Source organism: Etheostoma cragini, chromosome 5, assembly GCF_013103735.1.
Source record: "Etheostoma cragini isolate CJK2018 chromosome 5, CSU_Ecrag_1.0, whole genome shotgun sequence".
Lineage (NCBI taxonomy): Eukaryota > Metazoa > Chordata > Actinopteri > Perciformes > Percidae > Etheostoma > Etheostoma cragini.
Window position 1 is genome coordinate 1,103,719 of NC_048411.1, and position 24,460 is coordinate 1,128,178.

At 43.7% G+C, this 24,460-nt stretch overlaps 1 protein-coding gene and 1 long non-coding RNA gene across 23 annotated transcripts in view; one reads left to right on the plus strand and one right to left on the minus strand.

Annotated features, from left to right (window-relative positions):
• arvcfb (ARVCF delta catenin family member b) overlaps positions 1–24,460 on the minus strand; it is a 207,133-nt gene that overhangs the window by 54,142 nt on the left and 128,531 nt on the right. For 15 of the 22 annotated variants that reach the window (XM_034871055.1, XM_034871053.1, XM_034871057.1 and 12 more), the window contains 5 exons: positions 18,745–18,903; positions 17,728–17,748; positions 14,293–14,430; positions 10,880–11,514; positions 3,667–4,172 (listed from right to left, as the gene is read on the minus strand). In XM_034871055.1, coding sequence (XP_034726946.1) covers positions 3,667–4,172; positions 10,880–11,514; positions 14,293–14,430; positions 17,728–17,748; positions 18,745–18,903 — 1,459 coding nt within the window. The remainder of the gene's footprint in view (positions 1–3,666; positions 4,173–10,879; positions 11,515–14,292; positions 14,431–17,727; positions 17,749–18,744; positions 18,904–24,460) is intronic. The other 7 variants (XM_034871064.1, XM_034871066.1, XM_034871076.1 and 4 more) reach the window with 2 other exon arrangements.
• The window catches only part of LOC117944352, a 21,458-nt gene continuing 5,886 nt past the window's right edge, over positions 8,889–24,460 (plus strand). The window contains exons 1-2 of the long non-coding RNA XR_004656554.1: positions 8,889–8,899; positions 9,513–9,515. This is a non-coding gene — a long non-coding RNA (uncharacterized LOC117944352). The remainder of the gene's footprint in view (positions 8,900–9,512; positions 9,516–24,460) is intronic.

Below are 24,460 nucleotides of genomic sequence, written 5' to 3' on the forward strand. Positions count from 1 at the left end.
AAGATCTATCAACTAGATTTGGTCTGATTGGTTGTAGCGCTGAGCTATCCTATTGCAGCAGAGGGAATTTGAAAGACAACCGTTTATCCCGCCCCTCAGATTGAGCCCTGCCAATGGAGAGTTCCCAGACCCAACATCTGGATGTGGGTCTGGCTTGTCAGGCTAGGTCTAATACACACATTCTGCTTAAATCAGCATTAAAGAGAAAATGAGTGTAATGTGAAAGGGGCCCTGGTAATAACAACTCCACACACAATTACAATCCAACAGTTCATCATTTTTGTTTTACGTGCACTACCTGCTGTGCACCAAACAGACAAAGTTAGCAACTAGCTGCTGAACATAGTGGTGCTTAAAGCAGCTAAAGAGCCAGATATTACCCCCAGGAATTGTTGAAGACCCGAAGAGAGCCTTAACATGGCCGATTTAACACCCATTTTAGGGGGGCTTAAGCCATTCATCTCAGCCCTCCCTAAAAATTTAAATAACTAAAAACTTTACATCAATTTTGGTGCTTCAAGTCAGAACTGCAAACTTGCCTGTTCAAAGCAATTGAAAGACCATACATATCCTGTGTGTCTGTCTCCAATGCTACGCACCTTTAAATTGTAACCCTGTCAAGGAAAGGGTTAACAGGAACATAGTTTTGGCCAATCAGAGTTGGTTGGACAGACCCCCGCCTTTGGCTGAGGATCACGCTGATCTGATCTGTCTGAGGGACAGCAGGAGTGCGCTAGTGAAGTTTAACATTGATAGTCCCCAGAGAAGAAGTTGGTCTTTCATGGCGAGGATTAGAACCCAAATTGAAACGTAAGCAACTAAAATTGCTGAATGTTAGAACATTATGTCAAATTAGTCGTTATTACTGTGACTTAGAAAGTGTCAGGGTTAGTACCATCATACTGCTAATAGAGACAAAAAAACGTTAGCTGACGCTGTTCAGTAGCTAGCTCAGAGATTATCAGATATTGTAATTACTCCGTGTCACATTCTCCTCAGGGAATGAGCCCCCTATAGGTCGGATCCTAGAATTGCTCCTGAGCCTATGTAGTATATTTTAAACTCACAAAAACACCACAAAATCTCGTAGCTTTAAGGCCTGCATGCATTTTTCATTCACACGACAAAGGCGAGCAGGAAGCACCTGAGTGCAGTCCCCAAAACTCAGACATCTCCCGCAGGATAAACAGGAGACAAATCCACTTAATAATCTACATTTCCAGAGAGAGAACTGCTGGAGGGCACAAACAGCCTAGAGCCTACCGGGAGGAAAAAAAGAATCACTCTGAATGGTACACAGCTCTAAAAATATGACTGGTCGACTGGTCCGTTGTGTGTTGGAAAATAAAACCACTTGGTTCTTTCCACGTCACCCGTTTACCCACAGAGCTCTCTGTGGTTTTACAGGGGCAGCACACAATCTCCAACAGCAAAACTCCTAAAACACATGGACTTAGAAAAGGGGCCTATATTTATAACCCATATTTAATTGTAGAACAACAAGGCCAATTCTAGCCACATGGGCTAAGGCTGTAAGCTGAGCTTGCATTGTGACTGGCCTGTTTTCACTGGGGCCAGAGCCCTGGCAATGGAAACCTAAAGCTGGAGACAGAGAGGGAGAGAGAGGGACTATAGGGAGGAAAACACACACAGAGAGACAGAGAGAGAGAGAGAGAGAGAGAGAAAAATCAACGAGGGTGTTGATAATGAATGGAGAGAAAAAATTAGATTGAGCGAGGGAGGGTGGAAAATAAGTGAGAGAGGGAAAGACAGAGACTTTTTTTTAAAAAGCCTCTGTCCTCGTCTTGTGGTGCAGGGTTATTTTTAGCTACGATTGGGAGCAACGCGCTGTAAAGGCAATCATTTCTGCTGTGGCACAGTCATCGCTCACCGCGACATCTCTGTCACAGCAAAGGAAAGCTAACACACACACACACACACACACACACACACACACACACACACACAAAAGCTCAACAAGCATGTTTTTTAGGACTGGTATCACTCTGGATTGAGGGCGGCAATATTGACATTCCTTCTTTGGGCAGCCTTGCAGATCTTTGGATGAGCATGGCATCCAGTTAAAAAAAATGTACAGCTTTAAAACTTTTCCTTCAATAAAATATGAATTTAGCTCAAAAGTAACTCGTCATGTCTTGTGGTGGTATTTTACACTTGGCGGGTTCACAAAAGGTCAAGTATCTTCCTGTAAGTGGTTCCCCTTTGTTCACACGTGCGCACACACACACACACACACACACACACACACACACACACACACACACACACACACACACACACACACACACACACACACACACAGTATTCCCTGGTTGACATTAACCAGGTCAAGGAGAAACAACCCTACCATGGCGTTTAAATCAATAGCTCATTTTAAAGGAATTAAAACATATTTCATTACAAATTGATGGCTTTTACTTCTAGAATCAATGTTCATATGCCGCCTGCTTTTCTATGGAGAATCCTTTTACTTTCTATCGGCCTCCTTCTGCTTCCAGTACAGTGTAATATAGTAATCACATCCTGTTTGTTCTAAATCCTGACTCTGAAGTTTGTGACCCCGCATTGAAAGAAAATGGCTTTATGAATGACTAATGAGCTTATTGACGTTTGTTATCCTTTTTACAAGTGGTAAGAAGAGCCATCGCCAAGACAAATTACTCCAAATGTGTCATCACTAGAATTAAAATAAGGACTATTTACAGATTTGAATGCATTGATATCTCCCCTCACTAGTATCTGGGGAGCTACAAAACTCTATGCTAATTCAGCAAGTAGTGTATCTTTCCATCTTGGACGCCCGGGGGAACAAACTTATCCAATATCGTAAGGGGTCTGCGATGGGAAAAAGCACTGTGAATGCTGCTGAAAAAAGTGGAAAACACACAAGAATCTCTGCTCGTTAATATAGTATGACTCAGCCCTGCATTACTATGCAGAGTATGGGATTATGGCAGCCAACCCAGCATATTCCTGGACAGAATATATGAGTGATGGGAAGTACGCAGCTAGTGATTGGAAAGGACTGGCATACTAAGGTGTTATCATATCAGCTTAAAAGGCATCAAAGCAGCACTTTTATACTTACTGTAGTGAAGGAGTTGAGACTAATTAGGCAGACAGAGAGAGGAATCCTACGGTTAGTGGAGAAGACAGCCAACAGGCTTGGCTGCATCACTGCTATGCAGGTGGTTTTTGCATAATACAAGAACCCTTTACATATGGCAAGGGAATTGGTAAATATGGTAAATAATGTCTGACTGGTGGAATGCAATCAGACATATCCATAGCATTTATTATAAACAATCTCACCCACATTACAGATCTGTTTTAGGTAGTTTGAAGGAAAATATGAATGGATGTGAGGTTTGCGTTCATTGCAAACTTTGCAGTGGAACTGGGTGATGTGGTAAAGTCACGATATTAGAAGAATATTTTTTCTGAGACTGACACAAAATGCATGCACAGTAACAAACATAAATATTAAAATAGAATTACACCAAGCTCTCAGGTCAGAAAACGATCATCTGCTTGGATTGTTGTCTGATGACTAAGTACTGTATCAAACATTTTAATGAGAAAAATGTTAGGGTTTCTTGGGTCACATTATTTGGAGGGTTTTAATATGGAGATGTTTATTCTTACCGGTGATGAGCTCTCGGACCTCCATGTCATTGGTCTTCCTCAGCAGGCGCACGAGGGCCGGGATGCCGTCACAGTTCTTGATGGACACCTTGTTGTCGTTGTCTTTGCCGAAGGAGATGTTGCGCAGGGCGCCGCATGCCTTGCGGTGGACTTCGGATTTGGGGTGGTCCAGAAGCCCCACCAGAACAGGAATCCCCTTCAGCTGACGCACATCCTTCTTAATCTTGTCATTTTCGTAGCACAGGTGCTGCAGGTAGGCGGCAGCGTTGGACTTGACCGGGTCAATGGGGTGGCCCAGCATGGCGATCACCTCGGGGAGGTCTGGGTCACGCCAGCGCGGGTCTTTACGGATACTGTCGATGGACGGTGAGCGCCGGCCACCCATGCGGTCCAGACTGGCCATGCTCCCCCTCTCGGGCTGGGCCAGCGGTGCCGAATAAATACCATGGATGTAGGGGTGGCGCTCATCGATCAGCTCTGCCTCAATGGCTTCGTCTGGGTACCCTCTGGAAGACAAAAGGAGAGAGGACGGTGAGGACGGTAAGGACAAGGGAGATGGACGAGGTAAATGGAGGGTGACTCAGACAGATTTGTCTGAGAGAAGAATTAGGCAGCCGGGGGAAAGGCTTTGAAAGAAGGCAACTGAGGTGAGAGCAGTTGACTAATGAAGGGGGGAAAGAAAAGGAGAGGACAGGGTGAGAGAGAGGTGAGAAGATGTGGGTGATGGAGGATAGAAGGGAAGGAATGCAGGACAGAGACGGAAGGTGATGTCTGCTGCGGATCTGTTATTAACAGGTCTGTCAAGGGGACTGGGGTGCAATTCCCATGCAATAAGAGTGATATGCTAAGCAACATTCCGCTTATTATTCCTCCCTGTCAGCTGGTAGCAGCAAACATGTCAGTCATCAGCAAACAAAGTCTTAGCGAGAGGGATTGAGAGACAGGAAAAGACTGCACGAAGAAAAGACAGGCAGTTCACAAAGAAACAGAGACAAAGGCATCACCAAAGGAAAGGCTTTAAAGGAAAGGGTTTTTATTTTTTTTTAGAAAGCCACCATATAGAGTAGTGAAAGGATCTGATGTCTTTTCCCCAGGGGACAGAGGAAAGAGCTGTACTGTCCCCCCAGGGAGGACTTTGAGCCCCTGTGATAGCCCCAGGGCTCCCTCTGCTCACAGCACCGAACACTAGCATGCAGTTGCTAAAATGTTAATGACCATCTCTCTGGGACTTCTCTGCTAGCATTAGCCTCAATAGCATCACTACTGTTAATGCTGGGGGACTGGATTGAGCTCTCATTTTTGGTAACGGAAATACGCTTGGTCCTCTGGGGTAGGAAGGGAGGGTGGCTCTTTGAGGGTTCCGTAGGGAGGGGGGGCCTTCAATAAATCTGTTTCCCAAACCTCAAAATCAATGATCTACACTCTGCTCTCTGGGGTTCTATATATTTTGAAGGCCTTCTCATCAATTCTCTATGGGTACATGGGTGAAAATATAGTCACTCAATTCAAATGACAGATCATTTGTTGCTACTTGCAACAGTGAAGGCAACTTATTTTACTTAAGGCACTTCAATCATAGCAACGATTTTTCACATGTTGGGCAAACTCCGAGGATAGAGGCAGGGGAGTAACGTGTTACCCGAGAAAAGTTGCAACATTTTTTTTTTTTTTACTTGGTCTACAAAACATCTTTTTGAACACATAGAACTGAGTTCTCTGGTTGAATGTTTGGATGGGAAAAGTTATGACATGTGGAGTGAAATTTAATTAGGGTTGTGTACAGCCTTAATCATCCCCCAACGCCCCACAGCTTGAGACTTGTTTATCCTTGTTGCATAATCCAGCTGGTCTCCTCTCACCATCTCTGATGTATGGTGGTTGGTGGTGCAACAAAAAAATGGTGGCCAACGCCGGTGGTTGGCATGGAATTCCAGACCGAGCTTCAATTTTAATGAGCTTTATGTTAATTATGTGTTTTTACAGTTCTTCCCAGGCATGCTGGGAAAGGATGGGAGTGGGGGGGGGGCTCTGCATGCCATCTCGCCTCAACTCTGGTGTATTCCTCTGTTGATTATTCTTTTACACAAACCTCGCAGTAACATATTGGCTTTTATGACACAACTTTGTGCATTTTACTGCCAGGGAAATCGATACTAAATGAACTTGGAGAAAATCTCCTGCCAGAGCAATGGAACGAGATACTAAATCCCCTATTCAGATGGATGTTGGGAGGATTAATAGAGATGGAGTGAGGCACCATCGCAGTTGAATACGGCCCCATGTGCAAATGCAGCGAGTTAACCAAGTTGAAAGAACCACGGTGCTGAACAGCAAACTTTCTAATTTATCATCACTCTTTATTTTTCTTTCAAAAGTATTTTTTCTGGCTCTGTGGAACATTTTGGAGAGCCACAAACCTCCACAGGCAGCCTGTAACCACAGTAGGGAAGGAGTCGTGGCCAATCAAGCCTGATTACAGCACATCATCATATGGAGGCCGACTCTGAGGTTTGGCGACAACACTGAGCTGCACGACAGAGGGCGTGGAAAAGGGGGAAAATGTGCACAGCAGTACGGTATGTGTGCACGTGCTGGTGGTTACTAAATGCTTCCTTGAGATATGAACACACACTGCCACGCTCGGAGGCCATCAACCAGCTTTTGATTGCTGTGGGATATTGGACATGACAAGGAGGCCAGAATAACGCTCTCTCTAATCGCAGCATCATCAGCATTGGATAGAGCTGCATACATTATCACCATCTTTGTCATGCACAGTATATCGCTCCCTCTCTCTCTCTTTCTTTGACTTTCTCTTTTATTATCTGTCACACTTTCTCTCACGCACACACATATACACAAACACACACACACACACACACACACAAACAGATGAGATGTACAGTTGTGTAGATCGTGGCTCGTTTAGATCTGAGCCAATGTGGCGGGGCTTTTGGCTAAAGCAGGCGTCATGAGGCTGAGCGATGGGAATGTCAGCATTTGCATTTAAATTGGCGCCATTGTGTGTACAGGGAGGGGTGTTTTCACGGGATGTGAAAGGGCTCTCCACAGCCAGACGCGATGCTCCAATAATTATTACGGCAGATCACTTTCCTCATGTTAATCGAGCTGCTAAATGTCCGGGCTGTTTCTCTGCATCTGTGCGTTCATCGACGGATGGGTGTGTGTGTGCGCTTGAAAGAAAAAGATGAACAGATACAGTAGATACAAGATGTATGCGTGTCGGCAAACTTCAGCGCTCGTCTATTCATCTGGACTGTCACATCCTCGCTATTCTTCCTTCCCTTTATCTCCTGTCAATTGCTTTCATCATGCTTCAATCGCGGCAGTGGCTGACCCTCTACTTCGGCAGGCCCATGAAAGGAGATCAGCACAAAAGGATTCGCCACTCGCAATAAGATGTTTGCATCTCACATGTACACATTACATCTCTGCAGCCATTATGCGATTTTCACTGACTGCTCCTGCCAAGCAGATTGCTCATTTTAAATTATGGGCAATAATTGTTTTATGATGCACACGAGTCTTCGCGGGACGGAGAAGAAAGAAGAGAGAATAAAAACTGCAAAGCTGGAGTGTTTACGTCTTGCCACTTTTTAATTCGCAGGCTGTTTTGATGGCATTATCCGCTGCTCCCACTGCTTGTTTTCATTCAACTAAATGAGAGTGACATCGCGTAGAAGTTTCTATTATAATTTATGGGGTGCTTCTGAGAAACCTCAAACGTGACAGAGGGGAAGTATAATAATCAGCTGAGTATCTGGGTCGTAGTCAAAGTCTCACAATCGAGTGGGGGGGGGGGGGGATCAGTTCTACGAGTCGTTCCCTACAGACACCACTGGATTAGAAAGACACCCCACCGTGTGTGTGTGGTGTGACCCATGATTTCAGGTAGGCAGGTGCAGCTGAGCAGGTCCCCGAAGGAGAGATGAACCATTAGAGATTGGCTTAAAGACGCCCCTGTAGTAGCAGAGTTCAAAAGCAGCTATTAATCACGCTGGCATGAGGACACACACACACACACACACACACACACACAATAATATAAAAGGTGCATGGACACACACAGATTCTGATGTAGGCAGTGGGGGGCACATTATCTGCAAAGCCTGAGCGGGGATAAAGGGAGCAGAGATGCCCTGCCCTCCCTACATTCTCTATAGCTACATGCTTGCTGCCTATGAGCAAGGCAGTAATAAAGGTAGATCATAATCTACTTTGATGTAACACTTAAAGTGCTTTTGGACAGAAAAATAAATGACCACAGACCAAAAAGCAGACAAACACAAAAAAGAGGCCGACTAAAGACAAAGAAACAAAACTGGACATGTAAATAAAACAAGTTTCACATTAAACCATAAGGCAGAGCAGTCTCCATCATATTAGTCTCGCTTTGTCAGACCCTTCTCCAAAGCGCTCTGAAGGCAAGTCTGGCTACTCCACATAGCATTCAGGGATGGGAGGGAAACATGCTCTGGTTTAATGGCTTTTCTTAAACAAATCAGAATCGTCATGGGCGGTGCGGTGTGCACAGAGCCGCCAAAATATAGTTAACTAAAGAGATAACTCTGATAGACAGATAGTCTATTGAAATTAGATTATATAGATTTTTTTTCCTATGTGTTGCTGTAACACTGTAATTTCCCATTTTTTGGGATCAATAAATACCTATCTATCTATCTATCTATCTATCTATCTATCTGTCTGTCTGTCTGTCTGTCTGTCTGTCTGTCTGTCTGTACCCTGCAGAGATCTGAGGACCAGGTAACCATAGTCCTCAGATTAGACAGATAGTCTAGCTAGCTGTCTGGATTTACCCTAAAGAGATCTGAGGACCAGGTAACCATAGTCCTCAGATTAGACAGATAGTCTAGCTAGCTGTCTGGATTTACCCTGCAGAGATCTGAGGACCAGGTAACATAGTCCATAGAAATTACAGTTTAGAAATAAAACACAAAGAATGCGGAAGGAAGTGGAAAAGACATGCATCCGGCAAAATTTCCTGCAGCACCAGATCAATCCCGCAAGTTAAACGCAAAGGATACAGACTAGCATCATATAAACATATCTTACATTGCAATTTAACTATTTCTTAAAAAACAAATATACACCTTGAGTCAAAACGGGTTTTTGTCCCAATCCAATTCTGCCATTTTTCAAAAGCTTTTTTAACTGCATATATTGCCGTCAGCACATAAAAACAAACACAAATGTTGGTAATGCAGCTAATGACACCATGCTAAAGCGCTATTCTTTCACCTCTAACCTCTCACCTAAAGTACATGCTCAGTGTAGTGAGTGGAGATACATGATAAATGATTCCATAAGGGTGTACTGCATTTTAAGATCCTAACACGCTGTGCAGCATGTATAAACTTCAAACTTCTTCGTGATGGATTACGCGGCGCTGACAAAAATGAGTGCTTGGCGCCAATGCAGGAAGCCGTTTCAGTGCTAAATGTCTTCATTTTTGTCAAAGCATAGTTGAGGGCTTGCAATGCAATGATAAGCTGTAATTAAACCACTTTAATTCCCAGATTCATTACAGCACTTTAGAGTCGCCGCAGCTTCCTTTGGGAGAATACTAATCGTGAATGCACAGGAGAGCCTGGGCATTCTGGGAGGGCTGATTGTAACCGTTCCTGGGAGAGGGAAAAAACCTGTATACGTCTGTTTTGATGTCAGCTGATTTGCGTGAAGGCGAGATGGAGGAGAGAAGAAAATATTTTGCATTTATTTTATGCTCCAATTAGCCAGGCAGCTGTCAGTCAAGAGTGGTTTCAAACATATGTGTTGGTGTTAGGGCATTCATGTTAACGGCTTAGTGTGTCTACATGTCTGTGCGTGTGTGTGTGTGTGTGTGTGTGTGTGTATGTGTGTTTGTGTGTGTGTCTGAAGGGGTGTATGTGGCTGTTAGGGCTGTGTTGTGACACATGTAAGGCAGGCTACAAATTGCCTGTCACAGCAAGCGCCTCTCACTAGGCGTATGGGGGAGTGACTCATTTTCTGAAGATGTAGATTTTTATTTAGTGTGTATGTGTGTCTGTGATAGAGAGAGAGAGTGAGAGAGGGAGATACGTTGGGTAAGTGTCAGAGCTTTTCTCCACATGCACATCAATCCAGAGACCTTTACACCTAGATAGCGTTGAATGCATGTATTTACATAAGCTTAATTAATAGCGGTCAAAGCGCAAAACTCCCACGTCACCTTTGATTGTGCCTAAAAAAAAACACACAGACAGAAATACACGATCTTTCCTGTCTTTCTTACTTCTGCCTACTGCCTCTATTCCTTTAGATCTGGCTCCAGGCTCAAACATGTTGCCCTCAAATTGGAAGAAAAGGGCAGAGGACTTGAAAAAAATCTATCTTCTCTAGATCACTGTTCGAAAAAAGAGTCACTAAGCTGTCAAACCCATTTGTTCCGGGCCTCCCTTTGGGCAGCAATGAAATGATTGGAAACTATTAGGAGACAAGAGTCCATTTTGGGATCTTATTGTTGGAGGCTAACATGCTTTTTTTTTACTGCCGGCTGGAGCCAGGGGTTATACTCCTCTCAGCAAAGGTTGCGCAAAAAAGGCTTTAGAGAGATGACTGACTCAAGCCTCCCTTCCTCTCCCTCCGTCCCCTCTATCCTCCATTCCTTCCCTCCTCATGTCTCAAATCATTCCCGCCTTTTTAACACTGACACAAACACTTGTTCACTATCTATTTCCAGCAAAATACCAATAAAAGACTTGTTTTTCCTTGCTTCTTTTCTCAAGCAAGTTGCTCAAGGAGACGAGACATCTGTCTACTAGCACACGGTGTAATGTAGTCTTTTTTATGGCGAGAGCAAGACAAGCATTCTTTATTCTCTCACATCTTAAAAGGATGATTTCCTCTCATGACAAAGCAAAGCCTGCACTCATGCATACAAACAACAAACAACTCACTGCCCAATGTAAAAAGAAGGACATGAATACAGTATAAACTTGCACGCCTACACAAAAAAACATTATCTCCTGCAAGTAGGCTGACACAATCTGTCAGGCATTTAAGCATAAGACCATGTGCTGATGTAGAAAACAACTGTTATGCAGATGTACTGTATCTGTGTAACATCTTTTGCTCAGAGTTCTAGTAGCAAGCATGTCTGTTCCTGTTTAAAAGCAAACCTCTACTCTTTTAAGTTTTTTGCCTTTATCCTCACCTGACTCGGGGCACATCACGAAGAGGTTCCCGGTGGGTGCGACCCCGGTTGGCCCCCTGCAGGGTGCGGCGGTTTGCAGTGGAGTAGTCGGGCTCCAGCTCGTACGGCTCCTCCTCTTCAGGGCCCAAGCTGCGGCGATCATCCTCCAGGCCATATGGCTCGGGCTGGAAGCGCTCGGGCTGCGAGCGGTTCAGATCCACAGTGCTGTTACCCATAGGCACCTGGGGCTGGGCCACATGGCCGTAGTCATCCTTACGAATAGGCAGCGTGTAGCTGTTCTCCGGCCGGTAACTGTTGGGCAAGTATGGGTAGCGCGGTGGCCGGAAGTTGACCCCGCGTGAAAGGCTGCCGTAGTTGTCTGTCAAATCGGCGTAGCCATCATGCAGGCCGTAGTGGCGGACGTACTGGCTCTCAGGTGTCTCGCCGTATGAATCGTTGTAGGAGTTGTTGTAGGAGCGCGTCAGGGTTGAGGTTGCTTGAGGCGTGATGAAGCCTCCATTCTTCATGTAGCGCCGATCAATGGAGTCGGTGTAGTTGCCTAGTGGGGACGAGCCCTCGGGCAGGGGCAAGCCATCGGGGCCCAGGGGCACCTGGCGCACTGTCCGTGTGGTCACCGTCTTCACCATCTTAGTCACCTGTAAGGGGAACAGATACACCTGTCAGACAGCCTGGCCTCACAGGACAGAATGATATTAAAGCAAGCCTATGTTTGGGTCCAACTGATAGACATGTCGTCTTCAGGTTGCACATACACAGAAAACCATGCTGTCCACTAAACGGAGACATTTGTCTGATCAGGACACTGTGTTGGGATGGCACACAGTGAAAGAGGCAGACAAACAAACTGGATTAATGGGAAAAATGAATGATAATTTAGAATTCTTGGTGTCAAGATTAAATCATGCATTTCAAATTTAACGGAGAGGAAAACTTGTCAATTTTTGTTAATTCATTCAAAAGTTAGTTGTACTCAAATTTTCTATCCTGTGAGTATTGCGGTGCATTTGACTGTCATCAAATTATATTTCATAAGATGATGGGTTCTTGAAGACTCACACATTGAGGTGTTTTTTATGCTAAAGTTGGTTGCAAATAATTTTCTTACCATTCAATACAAAATTTGAATTCTACAAAAACATTTAGAGGCTGTACTTAGGTAGGAACCTCTGTTGTAATGGAGGTGGATAATACCTGACCAATTTTAAGGCCTGTTTCAACAATTGGTTTAACCCTAAATCAGTGCACATGCTTTAATAATCTGTTACAAAGAAAAAAGTGTCAGCCAGAAATATTGCATTTACACAGGAGCAGCCTTTGTACACTGCCTCTCCTGGATTGTGCCGTAACAGGGCCATCTTGAAGTGCTACAGCTCCACTGGACCTTGAATGCTTTTTGTCCCCAAGGAAACAGGGCAGCATCCCACTCTGCAGGCGGAGGACTGTGACACCAGACACGCACGTATTCATTTCTCATGCTCACTTCATCCTATAGCTGAATAAGTCTACTTCCTGTTCTGTCTCTGGGGCAGTCTGACTGGGGAATTTCAGACAGCTAACCCCCCCCCCCCCCCCCCCCCCCCCCCCCCCCCCCCCCCCCCCCCCCCCCCCCCCCCCCCCCGTCTTTCCCTGGGCTCTATGCCCATACAGAAACCAATTTGCTGCTCATGGAATTCTGCTGTGGCCGATAATTGGCTATTTTGTCCACGACAATAAATTCATCTTCAGAATTAATGAGGTTGATGAAAATGAATAGTCATCTGTGGGGATGCAGTTCTGATGCAATTTGTGTTGTGCCTGACAAGGTGTCACAGAGAGGTGCGTTCCCACTTGAACTCGGGGAACGGAAGAAAAAGCAGACGGAAAAAAAACGCTCCACTCATTCCCACATCTGATGGGTTTAATTTTCAACACCAGCCCTCTTAATTTTGATTTTTTGCTTTCTTTATTTTCCCATCACTGCCATAATTTAGATTTTAATCAGGGGCGAGCAAAGGCATGTTAACAATATTAAGAAACCCCAACAAAGCATCAACCCTCGCAACGCAACATATCTGTAGTTCAACATGGCGGAGACAAATAGAAATCTTCAGTGGGCTCCGTTTGATAACACCCTGACTGTGGGCTACATAACAAAGCCTATTTCAGGAACACCAAGGTTCATCTCCATGTTCACAGTAATTACTGAGCAATGTACATTGCTGGCCATTCCTCCTCGGCTTTGTTCTAGTTAAAAATAAAGAGATCATTTGTTTGTTTCACATTAGCTTAAGCATATGTATGAGCTAGGAATAACAAGCTCACTTTCATCCTTGTGGCTTCATGGTGGTGAGAACCCAAACTAGGCGGTTCTGGTGTTCATATCATAGGTCCAAATGTTAACTCTGGGCCTCACGGGGACTACAGGGGCCAGGGCTGAATGTCATACTCTGCATGAAGCGATTACGTCGGCATAATAAAAGTTATTTATTACATTTAACATTTGCTTTGTTGACTTTCCTATATTATATATATTCACAAGGGAACCTAAGCCTTCCAGCTTCAAATTATTTAAATCTGATCATTTTATCACCTTTTATTTATCATTATATTTTTATTCTATTCTATTCAGGCTGTGAGAGCTGAGAGAAGAGCACGGTGACTGCGACAGTACAGCTGCCCAGCCTTGACATGCACCGCTGCCTTGTACCAGAACAGCTTTTTAGGCGATTTGCAATGGCTGCAACGGGAGCCATCGCAGGCTTTAAACGCTCTTTGATGTGAGCTCAAGTGCACAAGGCGTTAAACTGTTGCGCTCGGAGAAACGAAGGGAGGCAAGGGGCCTGCGTTCCAAATAGGGTATCTGAAATGAAATATGCTGAAGTGGGGTAAACAGGGCTAAAAGAGAATTGCTAAAATGGAAGAGAGTGCAAGTATATGTAAACATGTGCACATTTGTGTGTGTGTGTGTGTGTGTGTGTGTGTGTGTGTGTGTGTGTGCGCGCGCATGGAACGTCATGGCTGTACTGAAAAAGGGTTAAACGCGACCACAGGCCTTAACTGACCAAACTGTTAAAAATGCAGGGAAGGGCAGCAGGCGTCAAACTGTCCACTTTACAGCTCGGTAAGACATTTCACAACCTCCGTGGCATTCAATTTATTGCGAGTTAAATGGACAGGGTGACCAGGGGGATAGCAGGAGAGGGTGAGGTAGCAACTCAGAGTTTTAAGAGGCCTGTGACAGTAATACTTGTGATTAATTTTCAGACCATTTAAAGAGCAACTGCCTGAATGAGAGAAGCAGACATTGTTAGTTTCTCCGCATTGTTAGAAAGTCCAAAGTAGCTAAATGTGGTTTCTCTTTAAAAGCATGATGTGAGAAGACCAAGGGGGGGGGAGAACACAGCAAACATCACACAGGGCTAGGCATCCTTTACTGGTTCTGTCTCCGACGTGCTGGAGGGCAAGATGGAGACCGGGGTGGGGGTCCGGGTTGCAGGCCTGGACTCTAATAAGTCAGTCACCGTCACTGGATGATAGGTGCGGCGGGTGATGGTTTTGACCAATTTGGTCACCTAGAGTTGGATGGGTGGGTAGAGTTCTCAATAACTTGCATTAAATTGCATTGTGCATCCAGGTGTGTAGCTCTGTAATGCAGATAGTTCTAAAATGACACAGCCGTGTACCCTCTTACGCTACATATACAGTAGCCGTATGCAATCTGAGAGAGGACAGTTCCTGCTGTGCGCCAGCAACTTTTTTAAAGAGTGCTTGTTGAAGTTAAGAGTCTGTCTGACATTAAAAAAAAGTAATGCACTCCGAGCAGAAAATATGTCTGTTCTTTATTCTGTTCTGTTTAACAGTGGCACCTCATTTTTTATAACAGCTGTACCTGATTAACTAACTCCCACAGTACCCACCCATGGTTGGCTCCCCAGCATGTGCAGGCTAGTGAAACTGCTTTTTTTGGTTTGTGTGGTTTCCTCAACTCTCATTAGCTCATATCCAGAAAAAAGAGCTGGAATGCTGCTTTTATTGGTCCATCAGAGCTCTTCCTCCAACATGACTGGTGTTCCATTCAGAGAGTTCTCCGGCAGGAAGAGAGGGCTGGATGATGGCCAAGGGAAAGCACGGCATGCTGGGACAGGAGGAACGGACGTTGATCTAATTGAGCGCGGACATGTGCTCAGACTCATTCAGGGTCCGGGCCAGTTCACTTTGACTGAGAACGTAAATAGAAGACAGAGCTAATCTGCTATTGAAAGGCCTTCTGCATTAACTGAATTTGTCAGCTGAAACTTACCCGGACCCTGAACACCACCACTGAGTGGGCAACATCAGTCCAGTCCAGCTCTGTCTTGATGCATATTTTTTTCTGTTCCTTTCCCGATATTCCTACAAGTAATATCGCTGATACTAAATCAGCTAGAAACATGTTTACCACCGAAGAAGAAATATGCCTGCAAATCAGGAAGATGGAAGAAGCTTTGTGTTTCATCTTCCGGCAGTCAGATGGGACAGAGCCATCAAGGGAAAGGAGTGTGTTAGCATTAGACAGTAAGGCAAGACTTTGGTTCAAAAGAACAGATAAGCGCATAAATAATACTGGGAGTTGCTGCGAGATGACGAGAGAGATGAAATACAACACATAAAAGTAAGAAGTCGGAGAGGAGATGCAGAGAGGACAAAAAGAGAGAGGAAAGTAGGAAGAAGGCCTGCACAATTCGGGGAAAAATATGAATCACTATTTTTTATCTTAGAATTGACATCACGATTCTCTGCCACAATTCTTTCTCACAAAGTGTAATGTTTGTTGCACACATGAACCATGACAAAACAAAAAAAAAACTGGCAGTACCAAACAGATTTTTTGGGCCCATATAGCACATTGCTCATCACCACAAGCCTGTAGACATGGAGGCTTCAAAGAAGAGAAGGGGGAGCATTGCAGCGCTTGAGAGCGCTTTAAAGTGCCCATATTATGAAAAAATCCCCTTTTTCTGAGATTTGGGGTTATTTTGTGTCTCTGGCGCTTCAACACGCATACACACTTGTACAAGGTTTTTCTGAATGTCCTCTGCCTTCAGTTTCCGGGTGAGCTGTTCAACATCTGCACGGCTTTCTACGTCACTAGCTGACTCCAGGTGGCTGACCGTAGCATGCTAGCTCGTTCTCAGTGGCTTAACACAGCTCAAACAGCCCCTAGACCATAATCTCCAAAAGAACTACTTCCTGTCCCTGGTCTGCAGGTATTCCACAAGTGGCCCTGGTCTAGAAGAAGTCTCCCAGCTAATCCTGCCTTGGACTGACCAAAGCTGGAGAAAGAGTTATCTAGCTGATGGGATCTTACCGAGTCACCGAGCATGTGCAGTCAAAGATTATTTTAAATCCAAACGGAAACATTAATTCAAATTTAAATGGTGAACAGGGAGAATTGAGATCGCGATTTTACAATGATTAACCATGCAGGCCTAGTAGAAAGACAAGGGTAGAGGTTTCTTTGGGTAAGCTCTGGGCTGGGCCTGGTTCCACTTCCCAGGCAAAGACGTTGGCTTCCAGAAGTTTACCCTAAGCATCCAACTGTCTTTCCTACTCAAAGTGACTTCCAGAGAGCACCCGGTCTCTTCTCCCAGCAGGGTGTCGGCCCTGCTTTAAAGGGGCGTCCTTCGTGTTCCTCTTCTCAGCAGCAAAGCCCTTGATTAGTGTGATGTTTTACTGCACATGCTTGTGTGTGTTATCCCTGGGAAGGTCTGAATAAAAACATCATGTGAGTGTGAGAGAGTGTGTGTGGCCAATCCCCTTGCAGTAAACAGGCTGGAGGGCAATGGGCCCTCCCTGATGAGGGATTAGACCATGCTTTTTAATTACAGTTTCACAGTCCCTCGAGTAGGGGCTCCACACAGCACTCGTCACTCCTCCGGAAGCCTACAGCAGCAGCAGCAGCAGCAGTTGAGTGCGCCTACGTTTACATCCAAATCCCAAGCAAAATGTCACAATATAAGCGCACCTTTTGGAAGAATGTGGAAGCATAAAGGAAGAGCTTCCAATCCCCACCTGATTTATTTTGTTTTTTCAAATGGAAATCTGGCATGGATCCTGGTGGGAATTCTTCTTCTCCGTGCACAGTGAGTGATGAATTTAAACTTAGAAGTGAAATGCAGAGTGTCTTCCAGGCACTCACGCGAAATACTTCAAAACCCCGACACCAAGAGGAGGACATTCTGGTTGGAGCAATTGCAGTTTACTGATGCCACTTGAAATGTTTTTTAGTACTGGGGTTTTCATAGTGGTTGAAAATCACTTTGGGAAGCCAATGTAAAAAAAAAAAGGTAATTCATATGGTAATTCATACCATTCAAAAATGAAGAAAAAACAAGCTATCACACGATGACAGCTGGCAAAGGACTAACTTAAATAAGTGAAAAGTCACTGAAATTATAATTTCTGACACAGGGATTTATAGTGTCTTCTCAGAATGTAATTACAAGATTAAAGACATTTTCTATTTCATATCAACATTCAGACTTATGGGGATGTTTAACATGTTATTGGTGCTCAGCAGTGGCATTTTGTACCTCCTATATTGTCAGTGAGGGATGGTGTGAAACATAATTTAATAGATAGAGATAATGAGAAGTAGGAGACAGAAGACCATGCCAAAGAAATAATAATAAAAAGAGAGAATGGATCTCATCCCAGAAAGTGGAAGCAACAAGCAGTGAACTGAGAAGTACTGTAGAGAATAGACTGGAGAATTATTTAGTTTGGGATGAAGCAGACTGTGTTGCATACTGCTGCTGTAGCCTGTATGGGCACACATAAAATGGTAGCGTGGTGGGGAAGAAGCCATACTGGTATAAAAGTCCACTCACCTTCACGTTAGAGGAGATATCCTTACAGAAAAAACAACAGAACACAGTAGAGGACGAATCAACAAAAAGACGATTTTAAGGCGCACAAAACTACGAGAACCCCTAGGGAGTTGGCTCATAATAACACAATCATCAAATAAAGAAGCCATAAGAAGGAGACAAAAACACTTTGGGATGTAGGATTATGGGATATAGAGTTCTACGGGGTGGAAGTCTGGGAGAGGAGGTACAGTACCGTGCAGATTGGAAGCGGTAATCCATAACCATAATTTGAAGCAATATTGAAATCATCAAAGGCACTTTGAGGGGTTTTGCAGCTATGAGCTTGATGGAATCTCTTAACCACAACAGTGAATCTGCTCTAAGGTGTTCTGCTCAGGTGTGATAGAAGATAGCAGGCTGAATATCAGCTCTGTACAGTCGATTATATAAGAGCATTGCATGCTCATGAACGGGATCGTACAATATCAAACGAACATGTGAGCACACTGGTAGCCGGCATTGACAGTTTAGTTGGCGACCAAAAGCGACTAGTAACAATTAGGAAAAAGATCGTGGATTGGGTTAAAACACTCCCTGGGAACGAAACGCCTTTCCTGGGTGAAAGTCTTTTGTTTCCTCCAGGGAAGCAAACTCTGGCTTGAAAGGGCTGTTTTATGACCCACCCATCCACCCCAACATCTTCCCTACACAGTCTCCAGCTTTTCAATCCAGCATCAGTTAATGTGTTGCACACAGCCAAAAATACGTTGAATACATACGAAATACAGGGCTTTACTTTTTGTACGATGTACGAATGCTTGTTAAAAAACATTAACTCTATATACAGCTCACAGCTAAATGTCTAAAAGCTGAACTTTTTTTAAGCTATCAGCATCTTACATCATTACAAACTGAAAATATTTGGTCAATAAACAGCCTGAAACTCAACAATTGTTCATGTAGCTTGTTTTCTAGTATTTACTATCACTCGTTTTACAGGATCGTGGCCACCTCCTATGCACCTTTGCGTCTCACCTTGGTTTCTGTGCGCCGTGTGGTGCCGTCATCAGAGGTGACCACAGAGACGTGGGAGGTGGGGGTGCCGGGGTCCTCCTCTATGGTGACCGTCTCCTCCACCACCTCCTGCGGCTCCTGCATCATAGCCAGGTTTGTGGCGTTGCTGGGGCTCTGCTCCTGCACAGACAGGGGAGTCAAGTCAAGAGTTAACAAACAGATTTTCATATTCAGTCGGGGAGAAAAAACACATGTACAAGTAATCCTCCGTTAGAAATACAACAAGATGGTACTTTAATTGGGCCACTGCAGCAACAAATTATTTTAGAATCCAGCAGAGAAAAATAGAGCATAAATAAGAACATTGCAAATGAAGGATATTAAATATAATGCCACCCGCAATTTACAATGCAACACTGGAGCATCAACTACAGAGGGATGTAAAGTGTGAAACAGTGCATGAATAATAATGAGGAGAAAATAACGACACTAAACATACTGAGATGAGGAGATAGATATAAAGTGTTTATATTATTTTTGAAAAAGCTAACTTGACGGATCACTGTAAAGATAATAATGATTCTAATATATTACAAGTGATGTAAATATTTTAAATATTTCGAACATATGGTACATTACTCACTAATTGACTTAGGCAAATATATTCAACTTATCAAAGTAAATCTTATTCTAATTACGTAGAGGTCAGGCAGATTTGCATGTATGCACAACCATTAATATTGGACAATTCTCAATTCAATAACAGCATTTCTGAACAGTGCCAGAAGCTCGCAATTACATTCAAACTATTTAGGTTTGAATGTAGGGAGGTGTGTTCAGGTGCATTCTGGGAGTATTGCATTCTTAAGGCAGCAGGAAGTATTAGCGCCATCGACCAACAAAAACCTGGTCTAAAGTCAACACCTCAGCATTTCCTTGTTATCTTAACAGTGCCTTAGTAAGATGTGCGCTCACACTATGGATGGCGAGCGCGAGACGCTGAAATGGACGCCGATAAGATTCTGGATGGAAAGATTACTTTTTAAAAGTTACCAAATGTTCCACTGACGGGACCAAAGTGAAAGTTGTGAACTGAGCGGACATCGCAGCATGTCCAGTCTAAAATACCCCCCGTCTGAAATACCACCTGCCTGATGGCCAAGCTCACAGCTGATGCCAATTCTGGTCCAACTTCCACACCCATCGCTACGTAACTGTTCCACAGAACAGAAGTCTTGAACGAGCACTCAGAATCATACGTCTCTATAATTTTCGTGTCCGTATAACATACAAGAAAAAAACAATAAATACATAGTTGTTCTATTTTGTTTATGTCCTGACAGAAGATGATTCATTTGGCCCTGATATTATATCCAAACACCCCGCAATGCAGGGTAGCTAGTAACTCCTCACCTCTTGAGACTTGAAATTGAGTTAAAGCCTCTTTCAAAGCAAGAAAAACCCTGGAGCACAACTTTTGATTCATATTTCATTGGGAGGCCATGGTTTTAAAGAAATAGCATCTATGGGTTTGGAATGAAAGTGGGCATAGAGTCCGTCCTATGGAAGTGCAGTATGTGTTCCTTGTGTTCTTCCTGCTGATGAAAGATGATATGAAGTCAGTGGTTGAAGGTGCAACGCCCTGGCATGGCCTTCTGCTGTGCATAAGTGGGACAATGTGATGGAGAGGGTAAGAGAGGCCTTTGAGGCAATCATAGATAAACAAACCAGCACGTAGCCGGGGAAAGTAATGGAGAGGTTGAAGAGGGAAAGACTTGGAGTAGAACTGGAGTTCTTCTTTTAAAAGGGGAAAAAGAGGAAGCTATGCATTGTGTATTTATAGTCCAGGTAGCAGGGTGTCTGACGCGCCATTTATATAATGCCCACTTTCTCTTCCTTTAGCTACGTGAGGGAAACGTCATGTCATTCTGAAATGTGACAAAACACTAACCAATTTATTTTCAAAATGCAGTTTTTCAACATACCTTTGGATCCCCATTAATCTTAAACCAAAGATAAAAGATCAAAGCTTTGAAAAACATAACCTCCCCGAGCATCCCACTCTCCCTAATCTTAAAACTATTTTCAAATTCACCTCAAGTAGAAAAAGAGTAAAAACAAGTGAAGCAAGAAGACTATTTTTGTCTGACCAATTACACCGAGCTGCAGGGAGAGACGGAGAGAAGGCCAGGGAGAGAGCGAGAGGTAAAGGAGTGTTCTCCACTACAAGCCTCATGGAGGGAGACTGATTGTTTTCTTCACATCTTGGAAGACACACTAACCAGGGAACTGTTCTCCATTGATTGGCCAACTCTTCTCAGGTTTCAAAGCCCCACACGGTCATTATTGATCATCCTTCCTGCTGATCACTCAAAACGTTGCACTTTTGCTGTTGAGGATTGTTTGGTTAGGTTTAGTTGAGTCTAGATTTGTAGGTTAAATCCTAACAATTGTGACTAGAGTTGAGTTAAAATAACTGATTCTCCAATGGAACTCTTTGTTTGAGTGACCTGATATCGATTAATAAATCGTTGTTTTAATATATGCTTTTTCACTGACTGCTATGTAAGTCCTCTTCAGTAAAAACTACTTTGAAACAAACTTTTTGGAGGACAATGCAAACATGGACCTGGTACTGGTTCGTTTTAAAGATTCTTTTTTCTTTTTTCCCTTATTATAGTGACAGTGGACAGACTGGAGAGGGGAGAGATGGGAGATGACACGCAGCAAAGGGCAGCAGGTCGGACAGTAAAGGGTGCGTCTGTAAAATAACTCCTTGTCTTATTGTTTCTATGGGGACCCGGCCACCGGTCTCCTTGGCCAACCGCCATCTATCGCCCACTCACTCTAAACAAACCTTCTTGGTCTTGATACTACACTACATTAATTCATACTTTGCTCCAGTCATATTTACTACAGTTGTTAGAGGGCGCCGCCTAACAATAAAAATTGCATATGCATAGGTAATAATAAGCTGCTTGTACAAACAAGCTCCGTGGTCATTTTTCAGTCTCTATGCATGACCTCTTTAGGCAACACCAGGAAAACTTTCTCTATTTACCTGCTCCACTCTATCCAGTAACGTAGAGTTAATTAGCACCCTGAACTGAGCCGAGTTAGGTCATTAGACGCGGAGAAAGGTTCCCAGGTCCCATTATAGGGGTTAATGATTGGGAGGCCATCTGCTGCATAGAAAGAGACATTTGTTTACACACCACCAATGCTGAGCTGAGGAAAAGACATTTTGTACAACCGACCTGAGGCTAAACAGCACAGCTACGCTGGGAAGGGCCTTCAGTGCTATTCACAAAAGGTCAGTGCTGATTGGTTACCTCTAATCAACATCCTTGTTGTAAATGTGGCACGCGGTGCTTAAAGAAACATTAATAACTAGGGGGGAACTCAGAGTGCATTGACTTTTGAAGACTGCTAGTTGCATTCTTCCATTGAAATATATAAAAGAAGCATCTGTCCTTAAGCCGTCTCGTATCTCTCTGTGAAGACATCTTTAAAGACAATAGTCCATTTTGCGTTGAGATGACTAAGCCATGTGCGTGTGTACCAACTTATTTGGCATGATTTATCTTTTCATGGTCCGTACAGAATGAAGCAGATACTGTGTATATAAATTCTTCCTTATTAAGAGAGCACAATCACCGTGAATTTGAGCCCGGCTGATACCGATGCAAAAATTTGGTTATTTAAAAATCTGATATCGGCCAATATCAAATCATACCCAGATTTCCCAAACATTAGTTATTTGTAATTATTTATGAGTTCTCACTAAAATAATATTATAATATTTTGTTTTATTGTCAGAACATAAAAATATGTCAAGGTCCTGATAAATAAAATGTGTAAAGTATCAACTTAAAATCATTTAAAGTCCTTTGAACAAAAACACATTAACAAAAAAAAGTAATGAGAATGTTGCCAACAGGGACGTTGTAGAGCGTCCTCTGGTGGACAGACTATGCAACGCCATCACTAACAGGGACGTTGTAGAGCGTCCTCTGGTGGACAGACTATGCAACGCCATCACTAACAGGGACGTTGTAGAGAGCCCTCTGAATCATTTATTTGTCATTATCAATGAATCTAATGAATGAATATTTAAGAAAAAAATATGCCATTACAAATGCTGACATCGATAGATCGGGAAATGCCTAATATCGGCTGGCGGATAATTTTGGCCTGTCGATATTCCGTCGGGGTCTACAGTGAATGTTCCCTGTCTTTGGCTAATGAAATATGGACAAGTTGAATGCATTCCTGTAAAGATATATTGGCTCATCGGGATAACCCAGCGTCCACGCCGCCAAAATATCTATATGTAACAAAAGCAGCCCCATCTTACACAAAAACACATAATGGACAGAGAGGAAGGAGGGATCCTTAGTGGCTCGTTGACAAACTGGCTTCTTGATCCCAGCCTGATGCGGTGTCTCTTGTTTATTTTCCTCTCTTCTCTCCGTGCACTAAGTGAGAGAGAGGAGTTGAAATAGACATTACAGCCCCTAAATAAATGATTAAAAGCCGTCTGGCTGAGGGCTAGGCCGTCTACCGGTCCCGGGGGAATAACAGGCTGATTCTGAGCAGAGTAGACTTGCGAAAGCATACCCTTTAGTCAAGGACGGGAGGAGAGGAGCTAAGCGAGATAATGGCTGACCTCAAGGAGATGAATGATAAAGTGGAAGGAGGGTAGCAGAGAGAATGTGGTAAGGGAGGGGAGGACATTCCAACACATTGAAATCTTGTGGAAATGGTTTGTATTAGCCAGTGAAATAGTGGTGACCTCAAGGTTGGTCAGGTGCAGGGGTGGAAGAAGTATTTCGATCTTTTACTTAGGTACACTTTGGTGTGCTGGACATGGCGATATATTGGTGTGTAGTAGGATCGGGTAAGCCAGAGAATACAAGAAAGCGACTAGAATATTTGTCCCCTTTCCTAGTCTAATTTAGCCCTGCCAAGATCTGGACCCGACGGCCGATGAGGAGGAAAGAGCATGCGAGAGCTATCCACTCCAATCACTTGTGCTCAGCTTGTAGTAGAGAAGAGATGGAGGTCTCAAACAGACAGGAGATTTGGCTCTGAAAAGGCCCGAGGATTTGTACAACCTGCACTATATTCAGTGTGGTGGGGCAGGCTTCGACTAGCAGTATAAGGAAGAGGAGTGGTTGGTGGATAATGGAAACCTTACCTTTCTGATTACACCTAGACAGAGAAGACTGGATAGATGAGCCTTGGGGGTGTATTTGTACAATAATAAGAAAGGAAAATGATAAAGCTACTTTTACTACATCACATTAAACTACATGAAAGCATTGCGTAAATTAGACCAAGAAGGAAGGGATTTTAGAACTCGTGCTTTTCTATAACTCAACAACGTACGACACAATCAATTTCTCCAAAAAACAATACCCTTGAAAAGCACCCTTGAGCAATCTCATGTGGAGTATATTTCATTACAATAGATCATGCAGGGAAATACGGCTTCTTAAGAGCGACTAATCTGAACCGTAATGGATTGCCGTGTCACGAAAAGAAAAGAAAGAGTAGGAATTCAAAGGCAGGAGATGTAGTGATACAGCGGTGTCAATTAGCAGCGGCCTGCTATCTACCATCAATCCACACCCATTCATCATCTGTGTTCAATAAGCTGCTCAGTGTTGTCTGTTAACGGGAAGATAGAGTCAAATGTTGGGAAAGGAGAGAGCGTATGCAGATAAGGGGCTCT